This window comes from Numida meleagris, chromosome 1, assembly GCF_002078875.1.
Source record: "Numida meleagris isolate 19003 breed g44 Domestic line chromosome 1, NumMel1.0, whole genome shotgun sequence".
In the NCBI taxonomy this organism is placed as follows: Eukaryota; Metazoa; Chordata; class Aves; order Galliformes; family Numididae; genus Numida; species Numida meleagris.
This window is the reverse complement of record NC_034409.1, coordinates 61,330,700-61,346,850: the sequence shown is the minus strand read 5'-3', so window position 1 is coordinate 61,346,850 and position 16,151 is coordinate 61,330,700. Positions and strand designations below refer to the sequence as shown.

The 16,151-nt window shown below is 41.5% G+C and overlaps 1 protein-coding gene across 1 annotated transcript in view; it reads right to left on the bottom strand.

The window, feature by feature from the left end:
• Positions 1–16,151, bottom strand: part of WNK1 (WNK lysine deficient protein kinase 1) — a gene marked incomplete in the record, with an annotated part of 98,493 nt that overhangs the window by 3,404 nt on the left and 78,938 nt on the right. The window contains 7 exon segments of the mRNA XM_021389592.1: positions 5,265–5,459; positions 6,767–6,969; positions 7,904–8,541; positions 9,432–9,511; positions 10,987–11,056; positions 11,740–11,826; positions 15,637–15,720. Of these exon segments, the coding sequence (XP_021245267.1) occupies positions 5,265–5,459; positions 6,767–6,969; positions 7,904–8,541; positions 9,432–9,511; positions 10,987–11,056; positions 11,740–11,826; positions 15,637–15,720 (1,357 nt within the window).

Sequence of the window (16,151 nt, the reverse complement as noted above, 5' to 3'; positions counted from 1 at the left end):
AAGCAAAGTGTTACCGCCTCTAGTAGTGCTGAAGGGGGAAGGACACACCTCCCTCCCACCAGTTCCAGCTCAAGCATGGAGGTGGCTCCCAAGGAGGGTGCTCACATGAGGGGCAGCAGCTGTTACAGGCAGGTAGAGACATGCAACAGTGCACAGGGAAGGCGAGAACAGAGTTCCCTGACCGGGGAGTGCAGCTGCAGCTCATATGAATGCTAACAGAAACACACCATAAGGTGGCAAGGAAAAATCTACAGTAAAATAACGAACACTTTAAGCATGCACCACATCTTATTTAAGAACAACAGTGACCAAAAAAAGAATGTGAAATTAAAGACAAAACAGGCAAAAACAACAAAGAGGTACTCGAGGTGTCGAAACCAGTAACAACCACATTCCACCATGAGGGTTCATGCAGGGATTGACACACTCATTCTCATACTCTTCATGATGGCCAATATCAGGTTCTCACGTCTCATATTTCTATGTTAGTAAGTGCACAGCTGACAACCTGAGATTGTGGCTCTATGCTGAAGAGCTTCTTCGGGCCGTGCAAGGGAGAGAGGTAATCACAAAATACTACAGTGCATTCATCTGAAGGTGTGAAAAATAATTTAGGAAAGCTGAAGTGTTCTGAAGAGGATTGGCTCAGGGTTTAGGTCAGGGTTTAAGGTAGGCAGGAAAGGTGGCAGGCAAAGAGCTTTGTCTAAAAAAAGTCTAAAAAGTGATTTTATGACGGAGCTCCAATCCCAGGACACAGACAACCTGAGGCAGACCGGTTTATGCCATTAGAGGTGAGCTGTAAAATTACTGGAGCTCCCATAGCGTCAGTGTAATGAATGACTTATCAGGAACTTGACATTTTAGCCCTGACGTCATCGCCATCTACTGAAGCTGCCATCCAGAAGAGTGTGAGAAGGAAGCGTTTCAATCGTGGCATTTCATGGAAACAAACCCTCGCATTCCTGCTTGGTCACAGCAGCCATCCCCAGTCCTGCTCTGACATGAGGGACCTGAAGTGAAACAGGCTTCTCCTTCTCCAGCCTGCTACGTACAGTGCCTTCATTTCACACTCTCCCCTCCTTTTTAATTTTTATTTTTTTATTTTTAAATCTCACCATGAGCCAACAGTCAAAAGGCACCCTTAAAAAGACTGCAATGACATGACCACATGCTGGCTTTTCTACACATCTCTAACTTTAGGACGTGGATAGAGATCTGATGGCTTCCTCTTGCAATGCTGCAGGACTCTGCCATTGGAGCTGTCACTGAGGTGGCAGAACCCATCAGATATGTAAAGAAACCAGCTGCTCAAAGGTAACAGCATTAACACATTGCAGTGAGCAGCTGCCCTCGATGCTCAATTCACCATCACTAGCAGAGAGCAAGGAGTTGCACAGGGAAGGTGAGGCTCTGCCTCCACTTTTCTGCAAAGGTAATAGCCACGCTATACAGATACGCTAACAACAGAGTACACATTAGAGGGCGTGACAGAGAGAGACAGATGCTGTGCTGGAGACAGAGTCAGGGAGGCAAGGCTTCGGTGACCAGAAAAAGCCAATGAATAGCTTTACAGTCAGGAGTTGGAGATAACAGAAATAAGATAATTACTACAGAGCTGGTTGCAAGGACAGACTTTTTTCACCATCTTCCCTGAAGCACAAAGAAAGAGTCATTTGTTAAAGATAAGAGAAACAGTGAGAAATGTTTAGTATCAGCAAACAGTACGAAAAGCTTGGTGAGAAACAGAGGGCATGGCACAGCAGGGCTCTCGAAGTTTCTGGCATGTTCTAGGAAAAAGCCCAAGATTGCTCTGACAGTTTCATGAGCTGTACTTTCAGAAAAAAAGAAATGGTTCTGCCTCCTGCATTCACTTTTCAGAATTTCCGAACTCCCAAACTGTAGTGAAGAATGGCAGGAAACATGATGGTTCCAATTGGCCGTTACTACAAAAGCAAACCAAATACATCTGGCATTTTTGTCAGGGAGCAGAAAGCATTTTACAGCTATCGAGTTTAACTGTCACCAAGTGAGAAGAATTTGGTAAGCCAAGTGCTCTCACGGTTTGTCAGCTGGTTCTCTCAAGGCTTCCCAGATCTGTGGGACAGACCTGCCCCGCCAGGCTGTACCGCTCTGCTTCTCCCGCTGCACAGTTACAAGCATCAATTACTGCACTGTTTCCTCAACGCTGCTGAGTTGAACCCAGCATCTTTTCCAGTTGTCGCTCTCCACAACAGTCTGCAATAGCACCTGAAGGACAAGACTCCAGGAAGCAGGCAGCCTGTAATGAGCCGAGTGCCAGGCCAAGCTGTGCCATGCCTTTATGAGTATGACCTGCTTTTGCAGGGCAGCTACAACACACTTTTCAAAAAGAATCCATCTCTCTTAGCACTAGTCCCACAGGCAAGGGATACGCATGCCAACGTACTCTTAGAGCCAGATGGTGTACAATTTGCAGCAAGCCAGAGCTTTAGAAATATGTGATACTCTCATACTCAATTCACTGTCAATTCCAGAAGTGCAGCGGTTGTTCGTTGTATCTCTACCCCAAAAAGGGATGGGGGCAGACAAGAGAGGATTGCAAAGAGTTAGTTTTGGTAAGCATGGAACTATTTCCAAGAAAGGAGCTGTTAAGTCTTTGAACTGCAGATGTTTGTTACTGCACATCTGCACAGTAATATATCTAAAACCCAATGAGGTATCATTGCAAAATTCAGCAGCTGCAAATATGTTTCCCCTCTCTGACTCAGCTGCCTTGGAGGATCGTGCTGGTTGCATTGCAGCTGTCCCTGCAGAAGGCCAGGTCTGATTCCTGCACACTGCCAACCGCAGCGAGATGGATGCTACGGATGCATGGTATGTTAGGCAGTGCAGCAACTGAAGGTCTCTTTTCAGCACTCTGAGCTCTCATATCAAGTCATTCTGGAGTCTGGGAAACAAACGTCAGAGCATTCAAAGGGTCCAGCCTGCAGCAGCAGCATGGGAGATGTCGCAGCGCTCCCAAAGAAAAAGCATTGCAGCAGCAGCCTCAGCTCAAGCACATTGTTACTTCAGACAATCACATCAGAAGTTTGAGGCTCTCTTTTTAATCTGGCCTAATGTAAACACCAGTGAAAGGATGTTGAGAAAGGCTGCAAGGTAACTTGCAAGGGTTGACACAATGCCTGAGGGTGGCCATTTCCCCAGCTTTACTGCAATCTGCATCACATTTAGTCTGTGTCCAATTCACAGTAAGAGCTTTTAAATCTGTGGCCCACTTGAGTTGACCCGAAAATATTCTATAAATATTTTTAAGCTTCAATCTTTAGCTCTCCATCTGCTAATGAACACAAGAAGTCAGTGTTAACTGCCTACAGGTGGCATCAATGCTTTGCACTGTGATCAGCGCTGGTGCTGACAGCATGCGTAAACACCCAACTTGCATGGTAAGCACAATGCTGGAAGGAAGCAACACATCCTCTCCACCATCAGTTACAACAGTGCCCAACAACGGAATAATTTGGAAAACAATCTTCCTCACTGTTTCCCTAGGAAAGAATAGTTCCCCTCCAAGTCTCGTGGCAGCTAATATATACTGAAGCGTAATTACTAAGCAGGCCAAAAGGAAAGGCCCGATGTAACACATCTGGCAAGCCAACCTTCTTTTCTGCCGTTTCACTGACCTGCCCAGAAAAGCTTCCACCAAAAGCTTAGAGAAATCAGCGTTTGTTAAAACAGTTTAAAAACAGAATACCTAACACGAGAACCCAAACTTCTAAAGGTAAGCTACGAGCAACTCAGCCTAGCCATGGAATGGGAGGGAATACGAGGCGGCAGATGAGGATGGGCTGCATGAAACAGATCCAAGCGGCAGAAGAAAACAAAAAGACAAAACAAAAAAAAAGACAAGGAAGGAGTAAAGGTGTTACACACAAAGAGCCAAGCAGGGCGTACTCAGAAATCGGGTCCTCCTGCCACCAGGCTTGAACGTCACTCTCTCAGATGCACAGTTAAACTTCGCACAGCCTGTGAGAAAACAAAAACGGGAAGAACAGAGAAAGGAGAGGAGAAGAGACAGAACACCACTACAAGATGTTAGCAACTCGAGGTTGGAAGGGTGAAATGCATTAACATGGCACACAAGAGTAAGCTTCAAAGAGTGGACCAAAGAATATGCAGACAACATACGGAGTGAAGAGACTCGCCTTCAATACTGCGGACACGAGGCCAAGTTTGCTGTGTTAACTTCCAATACAGAACCCAGCCATGGGGCTTCCATTGGTAGGAAAGCCAAAGGCCAGCAAAAGCCTCTAATTGTAGACGATACCGTACAACTCTAGATACAGGGAGGTGCAAGTAGCTCCAAAACACTTGAACGGTTCGATACAAAAAATCTCTACAGAAAATTCTTCCTAGAAGTCCATTTCTGTTTTCCATTCGTATTTCCCCAAATTCAGAAAAAAAAATGTGTTTAATTTGATGCATTTAATCAGCCTATGATAAAACTTTTCATAAAGATGTTAAAGCATAAAAAACTGAAGGAACCGTGTTCATAGGAACAAAAGAATCGAACTATCATCTCCCTAGCGACTGACAAGGAAAGAAGTCCTCCCTCCAAAATAAATCAGGGCTGAGTGAGAAATGATTTGATGCTACTTAAGCAATCCATAGCTTGAGTAAAATGAACATTTTACTCCTACACCATTCCATCCTCCTATGCTGTTGTCCCGGATAACTCCTTAACACATAAATGCAGAACATAATCCTTCTTTCTTCCTTTTGTTGCCAAAAACATTGTTAACAGGAACAGTCACAGAGGTTTTGAATTCTAAATGGAGCGAGTCTTCTGAAATTTTCCTACCTCTTCAATCACCTATTACCGACAAAGCTGTTCCGCCACTTCCTTAATTTCACATCTGAACCCACCTCCTCTGCTTCTCTCCTTCCTCTCCTCACCCTTTCTGCCAACACCTCCTCCCCTCAGGTCAGAAGAATACTGCTTGCTGCCACCGCACTGCATTCTTTTGTGTTCTTCTCGGTGTTTTCATTATAGCAGACAGGGCCATGTGCTATATATTAATTATTTTAACAATTTCAACACGTTCTGTTCACGTGAGAAGCTGGAAATGTAGTTGCAAAACATACGCCCTTATCAGTTTGCATGCACTGGGGTCGAATTCCACAGCTACTTTATGATGTGTATTAAACATCAAGTGGCATCAAGTAGATCATTCCTTCACCGGCAGCAAAGGTGCAAGACTTGACACTAAATCCGTCTGAAGTCTTACCTTGGCCTGGTGCAGAAAGGCTTGGTACTGAAAGGGCACCATCACTGGTAAAGGCAGAGTAGAGGTTTTCGCTGGAAGGTGAAGGTTTGAGGGGCTGTAACAAATGGTTCTGTCCAGTCTCTGGCACACTACCAGGAGGATGAAGAGTTTGCTGTGGGGGCAAGACTGATGGTGCGCTCTGAGCTGACAAATTGCCTGGAGGAAGAAGGAAGGCAAAACACGTTGAATGTTTCAGTTTCCCTTGTCATTTTCTAAGCTTTTTTCAGTGCACCCAAGGGAAAGGATTAAGAACAGCAGAACGTATGACTGAGTTATTATGCTAGTAATGGAGGAAAAATGCAGGAGTGGGCTGGGACAGGGGAAGTATATTCATCCTCTGGACTTGACAATTTTAGGTGAGGGAGAGGCAGGGGAAGGCTACACCAGAGAACCATTGTTAGAGAATAGGAAGACTAAAATAATATTTCTTTACTTCAGTCTTGAGGGAACTCAGTACTAGTCCACTGTGACATGCTCACACAGAGTTCCTCTATCATATAACAAACCAGAACTCAGCACAGTGCGACTGGGTACAGACCCTGCTGCATGACATGGACCTGCCAAAGTCAGCATGTGGTAACAAATATTTCTGCTCACGGGCAGGATTTGAGTGACATCTACAGATACCTAACAAGGATCTGACACCCATGTCTCTCAGTCGCAGAACTATTTTTCAATTTATCATAAAAAGTTATTTTAGTGAAAAATGAAGCCTTGATAATTGAAATCTTCTCAGTTTGCTAAGTACAAAGAATTGTGACTCCACAAAAATTCACTACTTTAACATCCATCAACTGTGACTTTAGTTTCTGGCAATATCATGCTTAAGAAGTGCTATTAAGTAGGAAAAATCATTTTTGAAGATGAATGAAAAGACCATTCCCATTCTATAAAGTCAGTTGCAGAAGAAAACAAGAACAGTTGATGCCCAGTCCCTGGAGACTTTCAAGGTGAGGCTGGACCAGGCCCCGGGCAGCCTGATCTAGCTGTGGTGTCCCTGTTCGTTGCAGGGGAGTTGGACTAGATGGCCCTCAGAGGTCCCTTCCAACTCTAAGGATTCTATGATTCTATGAAAAAAAAAATAAAAAAAATCCCTCAGTAAATTTACACTTTTCACTCTGCAAAGGAGAGATTCCCAGTCTTCTTATAGCACTATTACTAATCTCAAAAAAAAAGAAAAACAATCCAAAAAAAAAAAAAACCAAAAAAAACCCATACCCACAGTTTTAAACTGCTTTTACAAAACAATGTAATATAGTTTCAGTAGATTGCAGAAGCCAGAAGCAAGACTATCAACTAACAAAAGCACCTTAAAAGACTTTGCAGTCCAGGCAGTGGAGGAGCTTGGAGTGGGGAGAGCAGGAGAGTAGGAAAGGAGCAGGAGAGTCTGAAAGTGACTGGTAGCACCTTGTCAGTTCTATCTTATTAAAAAAAAAACATAATAATAATGGAGAAAGCCTCACCTGACAGCTGCGGGCTCTTATTTCCCTGGGAGCTGCTACGACTGGATTTGCTGCCTTTTCCTTTAGTGGGTCGTCTCCTCCTTCCTGAAAGGGGTGCAGCTGGGGGAATAATGACTGCAGGTGGGACCTTTCCTAATTTTGTGTATAGTGATTCAATCTCCTGCTTCTGGCGACTCTGCAGCTCCTGGATCTCTTTAAGGTGCCTAACAAGTTACAAGAGCATTACTTAAAAAATTGTATGCACATACCTGTACAAACACAATCCCTCCCCTCCAGTCAAGCTTGACCAGCTTGTTTGCTCAAACTCCCATAAACATTTAAGAGCAGATGAAATAAATCCCTTCCACAGATAATCACTGAATGCATATGGCAGAATGCTCGTTTTTTTCCATTTTGTCTAACACTGACTAGGAATTCCAATACAAAGTTTCCAGTGTTGTAAACCTCAAAACCAGAATAAAAATATGTACAAATGAGAACATACAGCAAACGTAGATGTTCAAATCATTCATCGAAAATGCTATAGGAATAGCTAGAACACTCGTTTCCTGAGACGCACAGCCTTGGAGGCTTCAACATTTGTATTGCAGTATTTTTTTCAAAGTAGTTGCCAGCTGTCCTAAAAAGTCAGCTTTCAATGTAAGTTCAATGTTAAGTCACATTGCTTGAGTTCTCAATTTTCTTCTAAACCAACAGGGATTCTCCAGGAAGTGGAGAATAGCAGAAACGCTTACTAGAAACACAAAGCTGTGTGTCATTTTCAAGACGGACACCAATATTTCCACTATCTACTGAATTTCAGAGATATGCAAAAACTTCTGTACATCTGCATGGATTTATCCACAGTGTGGCAATGTGTATATAAACACACGCATCAAGATTACAGGTTAGAAAATTAACATAGCAAGCGCATATACCTGTTGTTTGGAATCATTACGTATTACTTTCTCACTTAAGAATTTTACTTCCCACGTACACACCGACAGTGGGTCCCGATACTTAGCAAAGGTTTAGTCTTTTAAAGACGGCTACCTTTTCTCTTTTGTGAAAAGTGAGGTCCAGAGGAAATGAAAAGAAATTCATACTAAGCCTTTGCTACAGATTTCACACACGCACAAGGGAAGGAAAAAACCTTACTTCTCCCGTAATCGACGGAGTTCCAATTTCAAGTCTTCATCTTCAATATCTGACTCGTTGTCACTGCTCATGTAGGAAGAATTGAACGAGTTGCTAAGGCTCTGAACAGGGAGGCTGATTTTTGACGCCGTGGCCTGGAGAGAGTCTGGGCTCGCTGAGCCATCATCCAGATCCTTAGCCATTCCACTCAAGAAAGCAGCCTCTGGTTCAGAGGACGGACCGTTCATATGTGGGGACTGCCTCGACTCCAGCTCTTTCCTAGGGGCTGCAGCTGAAGAAGCAACTTGTTCCAAGTCCACTGAGAGAGGGAGAGTCATTGGCTCTCTCTCTGCGCAGGTGACCTCATCCTGAGTCTTTGACACTGAAAAGCGCCCCACTTGATCTGTTGTTGTTGTTACCTGGAAGCGCCCAACCTTAGTAGGCTGACCATCATCTACTGGCAACTGCAGCACAGGAAGTGGCTGAGGAATGCCACCTGCCACAGCCTCGCTTTTCCGCCCACCAGCCTGCTTTACCAGGGTACTCTCCGGACTGCTGCCAGAAAGAGGTGAGGAGTCAGAGGAGGTGGTTTCAAATTGCACCGGCTTAGTCTCAGGTTTGTCACCCTCTTTCAGCACATCATCCACTGCCACAGACACCTAGAACAGAAATGCAATCATGTAGAGCTTCTGAGTTCTTCCTTAACGTGATGCACTTCTTTACATTAAATAGCAGAACCGTATGAGGGGGGAAAATAACTAGTTTCCCTGGAACGCCACAAGCTTCTTCACTCCACGTAACACTGACACATAAAATAATAGTTCAAGATAGACTGCATAATTAACTCCAAAAACACAGCAGACTCAGAGGGGACTTCCTTTTAGGACAGTACATAATAAAACGAATGGCCCAGCAAGGTTAGCCAAAGAGCAACTAATATTAAAGACCAAGGTGAACAGTTAAAAAGTCTGATATGATGAAATCCTTTATTCACAAACTAGACCTTATATAATCTAGTGCAATCCCTGCCCTGAATAAGAACAAATAACAGTGTCCACACAAAGTCCTGCAGCCACAAGCTCAGTATGGCTATTTTCTCCTGACAGGAACAGCTTCCAAGAGGCACACTGAGCTGGTACCAGGTAGTAACTGCTTGGTGATGATCCTCTATCAACAACCAAATCAGTTTAACATGGAATTAGAATGGTTTGGGTTGGAAGGGACTGTTAAGATCATCTAGTTCCAACCCCCTGCTATAGGCAGGGACACCTCCCTCTAGACCAGGCTGCTCAAAGCCCCATCCAGCCTGGCCTTGACTGCTCCCAGGGAGGGGGAATCCACAACCTCTCAGGGCAACCTGTTCCAGTGTCTCACCACTCCCACAATGAAGAGTTTCTTCCTAAAATATAGTCTAAATCTACCCTCTTCCAGTTTAAAACCATTTCCCCTTGTCCTGTCACTACATGCCCTTATAGAAAGTCCCTCCCCAGCTTTCTTGTAGGCCCCTTCAGGTACTGGAAGGCTGCTATCAGGTCCCTCTGGAGCCCACCTGAAACCGTCCCATCTTAAGAACACCAGCTCCTGTTGTGGAAGCCGTACCACTGCTCTCTCCACCACACGATGCTGAAGCTTAAAAAAAAAAAAAAAAGGAGAGAATGGGATTGAGAAGAAAATTAGTAACAAGTTACTTGAACTCCAACCATTTCAAATTCAACTATAAGTTAACTCTTGTCAGGCCTTTGGATTCATGGAACCTGATTTCCTTTCTCAGCTTTACCACGTAGAATATCAAACTAGAATTTTAAAATTAAGTATTTTTCTATAAAGTTCCCTTGTGCAGTACACTTGCCAGCAGTGCACTTTTATACTGTGATAAAAAAGCACACTTCAATTTCAAGCAGGGATGTGAAGTAGCCAGAAAATAAAAACAAATGAAATTTATCTAAGAAATAACATATTTTAATTCCATACCCACAGTGACTACTGAAATTTCAAATGCTGGAGGCAATTTCTTAATAGAAAAGTAGTACATTAAAGAAATGGTATAAACATTTTTTCAAAGCAGTGTGAGGGCTTCAAAGCTGGATCCTTAGATGGTAGCTCCTAATTTTATTGTTCTATGCACTTGCTGCTTAAGGTTACAAAGCTGAGAAATAACATTCTATTTTTAAACTAATTCTATTGGACAGCTTGTTGGATTTATTCAGCAACTTTCCAGTTTGCTTGCTTTTACTACCTAAACTCAACAGGCAAATTAACTCATCTTCCAGTAGGAGAATGAGCTTAACGGTATAATTATCTATCAGCATACCAGAAAGGGGCTATTTTATTTTCCTGTTGGTTTTATTAGCTTTTGAAGTTTTGTCATTGAACTTGTAATCTAAATATTGTTTACTAAATAAATTATAACTAGTTTTAGTACCAAATTAACCGTTCCTTTTAAAAAAATGAAGATTTTTTACAATTGCAATGAGATGGGGAATACTGATTGTTAAGTCTCAGGCTATTCTTGCAGTTTGGGTTGTTTGGTTGCACCCCCACTCCTGCACCCCTAACAATTAAACTCGTTTAGTTTTGAAAGTCATTTATCATTCAAGTTTCACTCGTCTAGTCACCCCTCCATTGTTCAGAAAACAGTCCTTTTTTCTTACTACGTTTCTTTAAGTTTAGCCCCCACCTTTTTTTTGTCTAAATGGAAATTAAATACTCTAATTAAGGGGAGATATCCTAAATACAGAACACAGCATGACAACACCAAATGGAATGGTTTAACGGTTGCTGCCAAGAATGTAACAAGAGATAGGAAGCAGTTCCTTCAAATTGTGAAGATGTACCTTAGGAGCATACTGAAGATTCTTTGCAAAGATTAATTTATCATTTTAGTGAGCTTTAAATACAGAGTTACTATAATATGCAAGTTTCATTCCCCTCTCTTGGTCTACAGTGGAAAATGTCAGTTTAATTGCTAAGAACTAAAAATTCTTAAGGAATTGTCACTGTATGACTTATTAAGAGGCTATATCATTCCAAGATGCTAGCCTGTTTCAATTTTGGATTAAATCTCTGTGGTAAGAAACCATCCAATATAACAAAGGCTGTCTTACCTTCTTTCAGAGACTGTGCTGCTGTGGATACCAGACCAGTAACTGCTGTAGATGCTACTGAGGGCACAGACTAGAAGTTCAAGAGGGAAATTAAAAAAAAAACAACTCAGAACCGAAAGTTGATTCAACTTCAAGAAATCTGCCATAGGGCATGTTACAGAATTTTTTTAATCCCATTAAGTCTAAAGAATGACCCAGGACTAACACAAGATCGTTTAACCTCCAAAGCAGGCAACATCAGCAACAGATTTTGCATGCCTTGCAACCCACGACTACCAGCAGAACCACCCCTTTCACTCTGCTGAAATAATGCATGAGTAATCACTTGGAGATCAATGTTAATCACTATCATCCTTTTATATCAAAATTTTAATATAGTCTTAAGAATTGAAACCTACACTTTAAACATCCCTCCTAAATTACGACTGACTTCCCACATACTGCTAGTTTAGCACTCTCTTTCCCCTTATTTCATAGTCACTTTCCATTTTAGTTCTGTGATGTTAATGACTTTGCCAAAAAAGTTAAGAACTAATCCCAGAACCAGCCTCAGGAAATACAGTATCTATTGCAACCTGCATATTTCCTCCATTTCGCTTGGCTCAATCCCACAGGCTGAAAGACGACTCTCTGTTTTTACTCTAGAAGTCTGTAGACTAGCGCAGTGATATTAAAGGCAGTGACTTAAGTGCATAAACTTGACAAAACACTGAAGTTTCTCAAGATTACTATATGTCAGCACTGCAAACGTACACAGGCAGGAGCTGATGTCACTGGAACGGTCTCTGGACTAAGGGTTCTTCTCAGCTTAGCATCCAGATCTTCCAGTGGCTGCTGGGACTGATGAGAGAGGAAACAGTAAACAGCTGCCCCAGGTAAAGAAATATACACACGTATTTCTGAAACTGCATTCGCATTTAATACTAAAATTTAAAACAGTCAGAACAGCTTCCATATTTCTATCTTTCTCTTCCTATGAGCTTACATTTAACACGTACAACACAGTAAGACTGAAAACAATTTAAGCAACACATTTGGAAAAGTAGACAGAAACATTAACTGAAACATCTGTTTTTCACAAAGTTAGCTGTTTGCATTCCCACCCTTGAGAATTTTGTAAAGACAGTCTCCAGGTTCTACAGTCTTCGGTCTATAAGGATGACAAAAACTCTTTATGAAAGGAACAAAGAAAACTCACAAAAAAAAAATGAAAAAGATGCCCATAATTTCAAAAACTGAGGAACCATTTTGTCTAAAACTGGTCTTGGGATGACATGCACTTGGACTGCAAATTATGAAACTGGTACTAAGGAAAAAATGTTGTGTAATGAGCTACTAATAGAATCAGTACAGAAAGCAAACCTATCTATTCTACAAGACAATTTTCCAATCAGTATTAGGTGACAGCAACGAATGCTCTTAATAGTCAACTAGATTTGATTCAATTAGTCTTCTCCAATTTTGTCTCACACTCCAAGACAGGTTTTAGAGTTCAAATGAGAGGTGAAATTAGGTAAGCTGTTTGCAAGTGACAAATGAGAGCTGTATTTTTGCCTCTTCTATACCACAAATCCTACTAGAAACATCTATGGTAACCAGAGGAAAGCCTTTTACAGCAGTACTGTAGGTTGAACCATATTAGTGGTTACAAGCGCATTGAGTTTGGGGGAAATTATCACTAAGATAACCAGTTCCAAGCAATGACCAGAAGTAGTATGAACTTAATGTGACTTATTTTAATTGTTTCCAGATCCATTTGCTACCACTGCTTGTGAACACAGATGAATTGTCAACAAATTGGCATCTCTGCCCTCTTCAACAAAATCATATTTCAAAAGAACTAGCTAAACGGTATTTAAAAAAGCTTCTGGTTCCAGCAGCTGGAGGAAAACATTCTACTTGCTAAAACTACTATCTCACAACTCCCCATGAGACAACTAGCTTCTTGCTAGTTTGGAGCCAGAACATATCCATTCCTAATTAATCACGTTCAGCCTGCTAGAAGGAAGGAAGTAAAACCAAATACAGTGGCACCTTCCATGATACACTTCATGAGCAATATCTTCACTCTGTTTTCTCACATGCAGAACACAAATTTCTGCCTCTTCACACAGCATAATGCTTCCTAAATAGTGGGCTGGTTCTTATGACTTTCAAAGATCTAAACGTATTTTTTAGAAAAAAGAAAACCAAGCAGCAGCTCTGGACACAAAGGCCATCTGCAAGGACTCACTGATTGAGGTCAGATGTATTACTATTACTAACTTGCATATGCTCCATCAGGAGGACCGAGAAGGTAGTCAAACAGGAAAAGTCACGATGAGATGCCAACTTTCAGCATCTTATAATTCTGGGCTATTAGACTATTTCCATTCTGACCTCTTTGCTAGACCCTATGCAAACTTGTCCGAGAGATTCACTAGAAAAACGACATGTATTGGAGTAACCAGAGAAATTACTGAATAAAGACAGCTTCTGTTCAGACAGTGTTGGAGGATGTTGAGCGGCTGAGGGAGCTGGGATTGTTCAGTCTGGAGAAGAGGAGGCTCAGGGGAGACATTATCGCTCTCTATAACTACCTGAAGGGAGGCTGTAGTGAGCTGGGGGTCGTCCTCCTCTCTCTTGTAACTAGTGACAGGACGAGGGGGAATGGCCTCAAGTTGCGCCAGGGGAGATTTCGGCTGGACATTAGGAAATACCGCTTTTCTGAAAGAGTGGTCATGCGCTGGAATGGGCTGCTCAGGGAGGTGGTGGAGTCACCATCCCTGGAGGTGTTCAAGAAACGTTTAGATATAGCGTTGAGAGACATGGTTCAGTGGGGTTGTTGGTGGTAAGTGGACGGTTGGACTGGATGATCTTGTAGGTCCTTTCCAACCTAGCTAATTCTATGATTCTATGATAAAAACTGCAAAATGAAAAGAGGGTCTATTAATGCCACTACCAACATAACAGCAGCTAACACACCCTGCTGCTCCTGCTTTGGAACCAGGTATTACTACATTCCTCACATTTGAGAGACAAAAGCAAATCCTGTTCAAAAAGAATCTCTGAAGATTAGTATCCTAGCACATATAATTCTGTTTTTATAGTTTTAGCTGTAGAATTAATGGAAGTCATGACAGCTTATTAAGCAAATTTGCCTTAGTGTAGTTTAAATTATTTATACTTTTCTTCCACTAACCCTTTGTGTAACAGTCAATTTAAATCCTTCCAGATAGAAAAGTTCTCACAGACTATTATAAAGCCCAACAAAGGAATAGCTTGCAAAGAATAAAATGACCTTTACAGGTCATTTTAAATTCACTTCCATAGGTGAAATTTGAATTCAAGAGCTCTATTCAAGAGATGAGAGGGAGACCGTTATCAGAGTGTGAAGAAGCAGGACTTTATCAAGGTTAGCTCCCAGTCTGCACTAAAATTCTCAGTGGTCCAAAAACCAAAAGAAATCAAGCCATGATGCTAGTAAGTATTGTACAAGCCCTCATATGTAGCTATCATATTGGACTAAGTCTTAAATGAATAATTTATTTCTATGGAAGGACAGATTCCAGTAAAAATGTAGATTTTGGACATGTATTCCAAGAGTATTTTCTGTGGACCAAAGCCACAGATGGAAAAGGTGAATACTATAAAAAGTACACATACATAGGTAGTGTTAGATTTACAAGAAAATTACTCTGAGCCTTACGCAGGCACCGCTAGATACCCATTTCAACCATGATGTCTATACAGGTTTGAACTAAAAAAAAGAAAACCTGAGGTCAATTCTATGCCAAATATACTTGAATATTCTTCTAAACAGTTGTGTTTATTCAGTCTTCCTTCTGAAGCAGCATGCTTGCATCTCAAAATCTCACAGGTTTTGTCTGGTTAGTTTTTCAAGCTTTTCTTGGTATATTGAACTGTAGTGTTTCCGTGTTACATTTCATTGCACAGCACTTAGAAGATCCATACAACAATTTTGTCTCAATATATTTTTCATCTACATTTTCTCTATTTAAAAAAAATTCAAAGTGAAGACAGTTTTAACCTTTGTGATCTCGAACTGAACACCTGTCCACTTAGCACATACAACATCCAAGCTAACTGCTGCACACGACAACAGAAATTGAACAAGGTGAAGCCACTGTTACATTTCAACTCCTGTTTAATCCTGTTTAGGATTAGGAGCTTCACAGACGTTTTACAAAACTGAAAATCTACTGAAATAAGAGTCTAGTAGTAACCGAAAGAGAAAAAATTAACCAAGAACTCTGAAAGCCAGTAATTCTGTGCTTTTTGTTAACAATTAATTGCAGTTTATACTACTTCTCTAAAGAGCTATTTTGCTACCATAACTTTTCATTGTAAGAAGAAAACTCACCTGCATTACGTTTTTACAAAAACCTCTAAGGTTCAGATTAAAACACTAAATAACTTCAAGCCTGAACAATTGTTCCTGTAACTTCAGACACCGGGTAGAGCAGCCCCAAGGACAAGCTACATCTACAGCACTGAAGCAACTCTGCCCACTGCTACATTTATACAAAAGGGGTTACTACGCCAAAAGACAAGAAAAACAGACATTAATAACATGCAATGGAGAGTTTAATCGAAACATGCCCTTTGAAAGAAAAAGAGGCAGATAAAATCTGCTGAGTCATGTAGCACCTGAGTTAGTGAAGGTCCTGGAAAAGGTGGCAGCGGTTCACTGGACGGAGTGCCAGCTGGAAGTTCAGAACCTACTGGTAGCACCTATGGATAACCAAGAGGAAACGCGAGTCCATCAGACACGGAACAACTGAAGGATCAGATACCAAGTTATGGTCAGTCACGCCCTATGACAGAGGCCTCTATGTTTTTTCTGTGGAGACTTCCTTCCTGGAAAGTTAGCATAGAATCTTTGGGGAGTTTGGCAACAATTAAAGTAGGTGGCTGTTTTTCAGTTGTTTTGTTGTTGTTCTGTGGGGGTTTTTTTGATTGGTTTTGTTTTGCTTGTTTTGTTTTATTTTTGTTTGGTTTTTTGCTTTTATTGTTCTGATCCAGATTCTTTGAGTAGTCACAATTTCCATTTCAGGCAAGCTGTTCTATGAACACAGCAACTTGGTTATTTTATTTTCAAGTTTGCAAGAAAAGCTACAGCAATATTTCTTCAAAAAAAGCTAAATTTCCAAAAGGCTTCATTT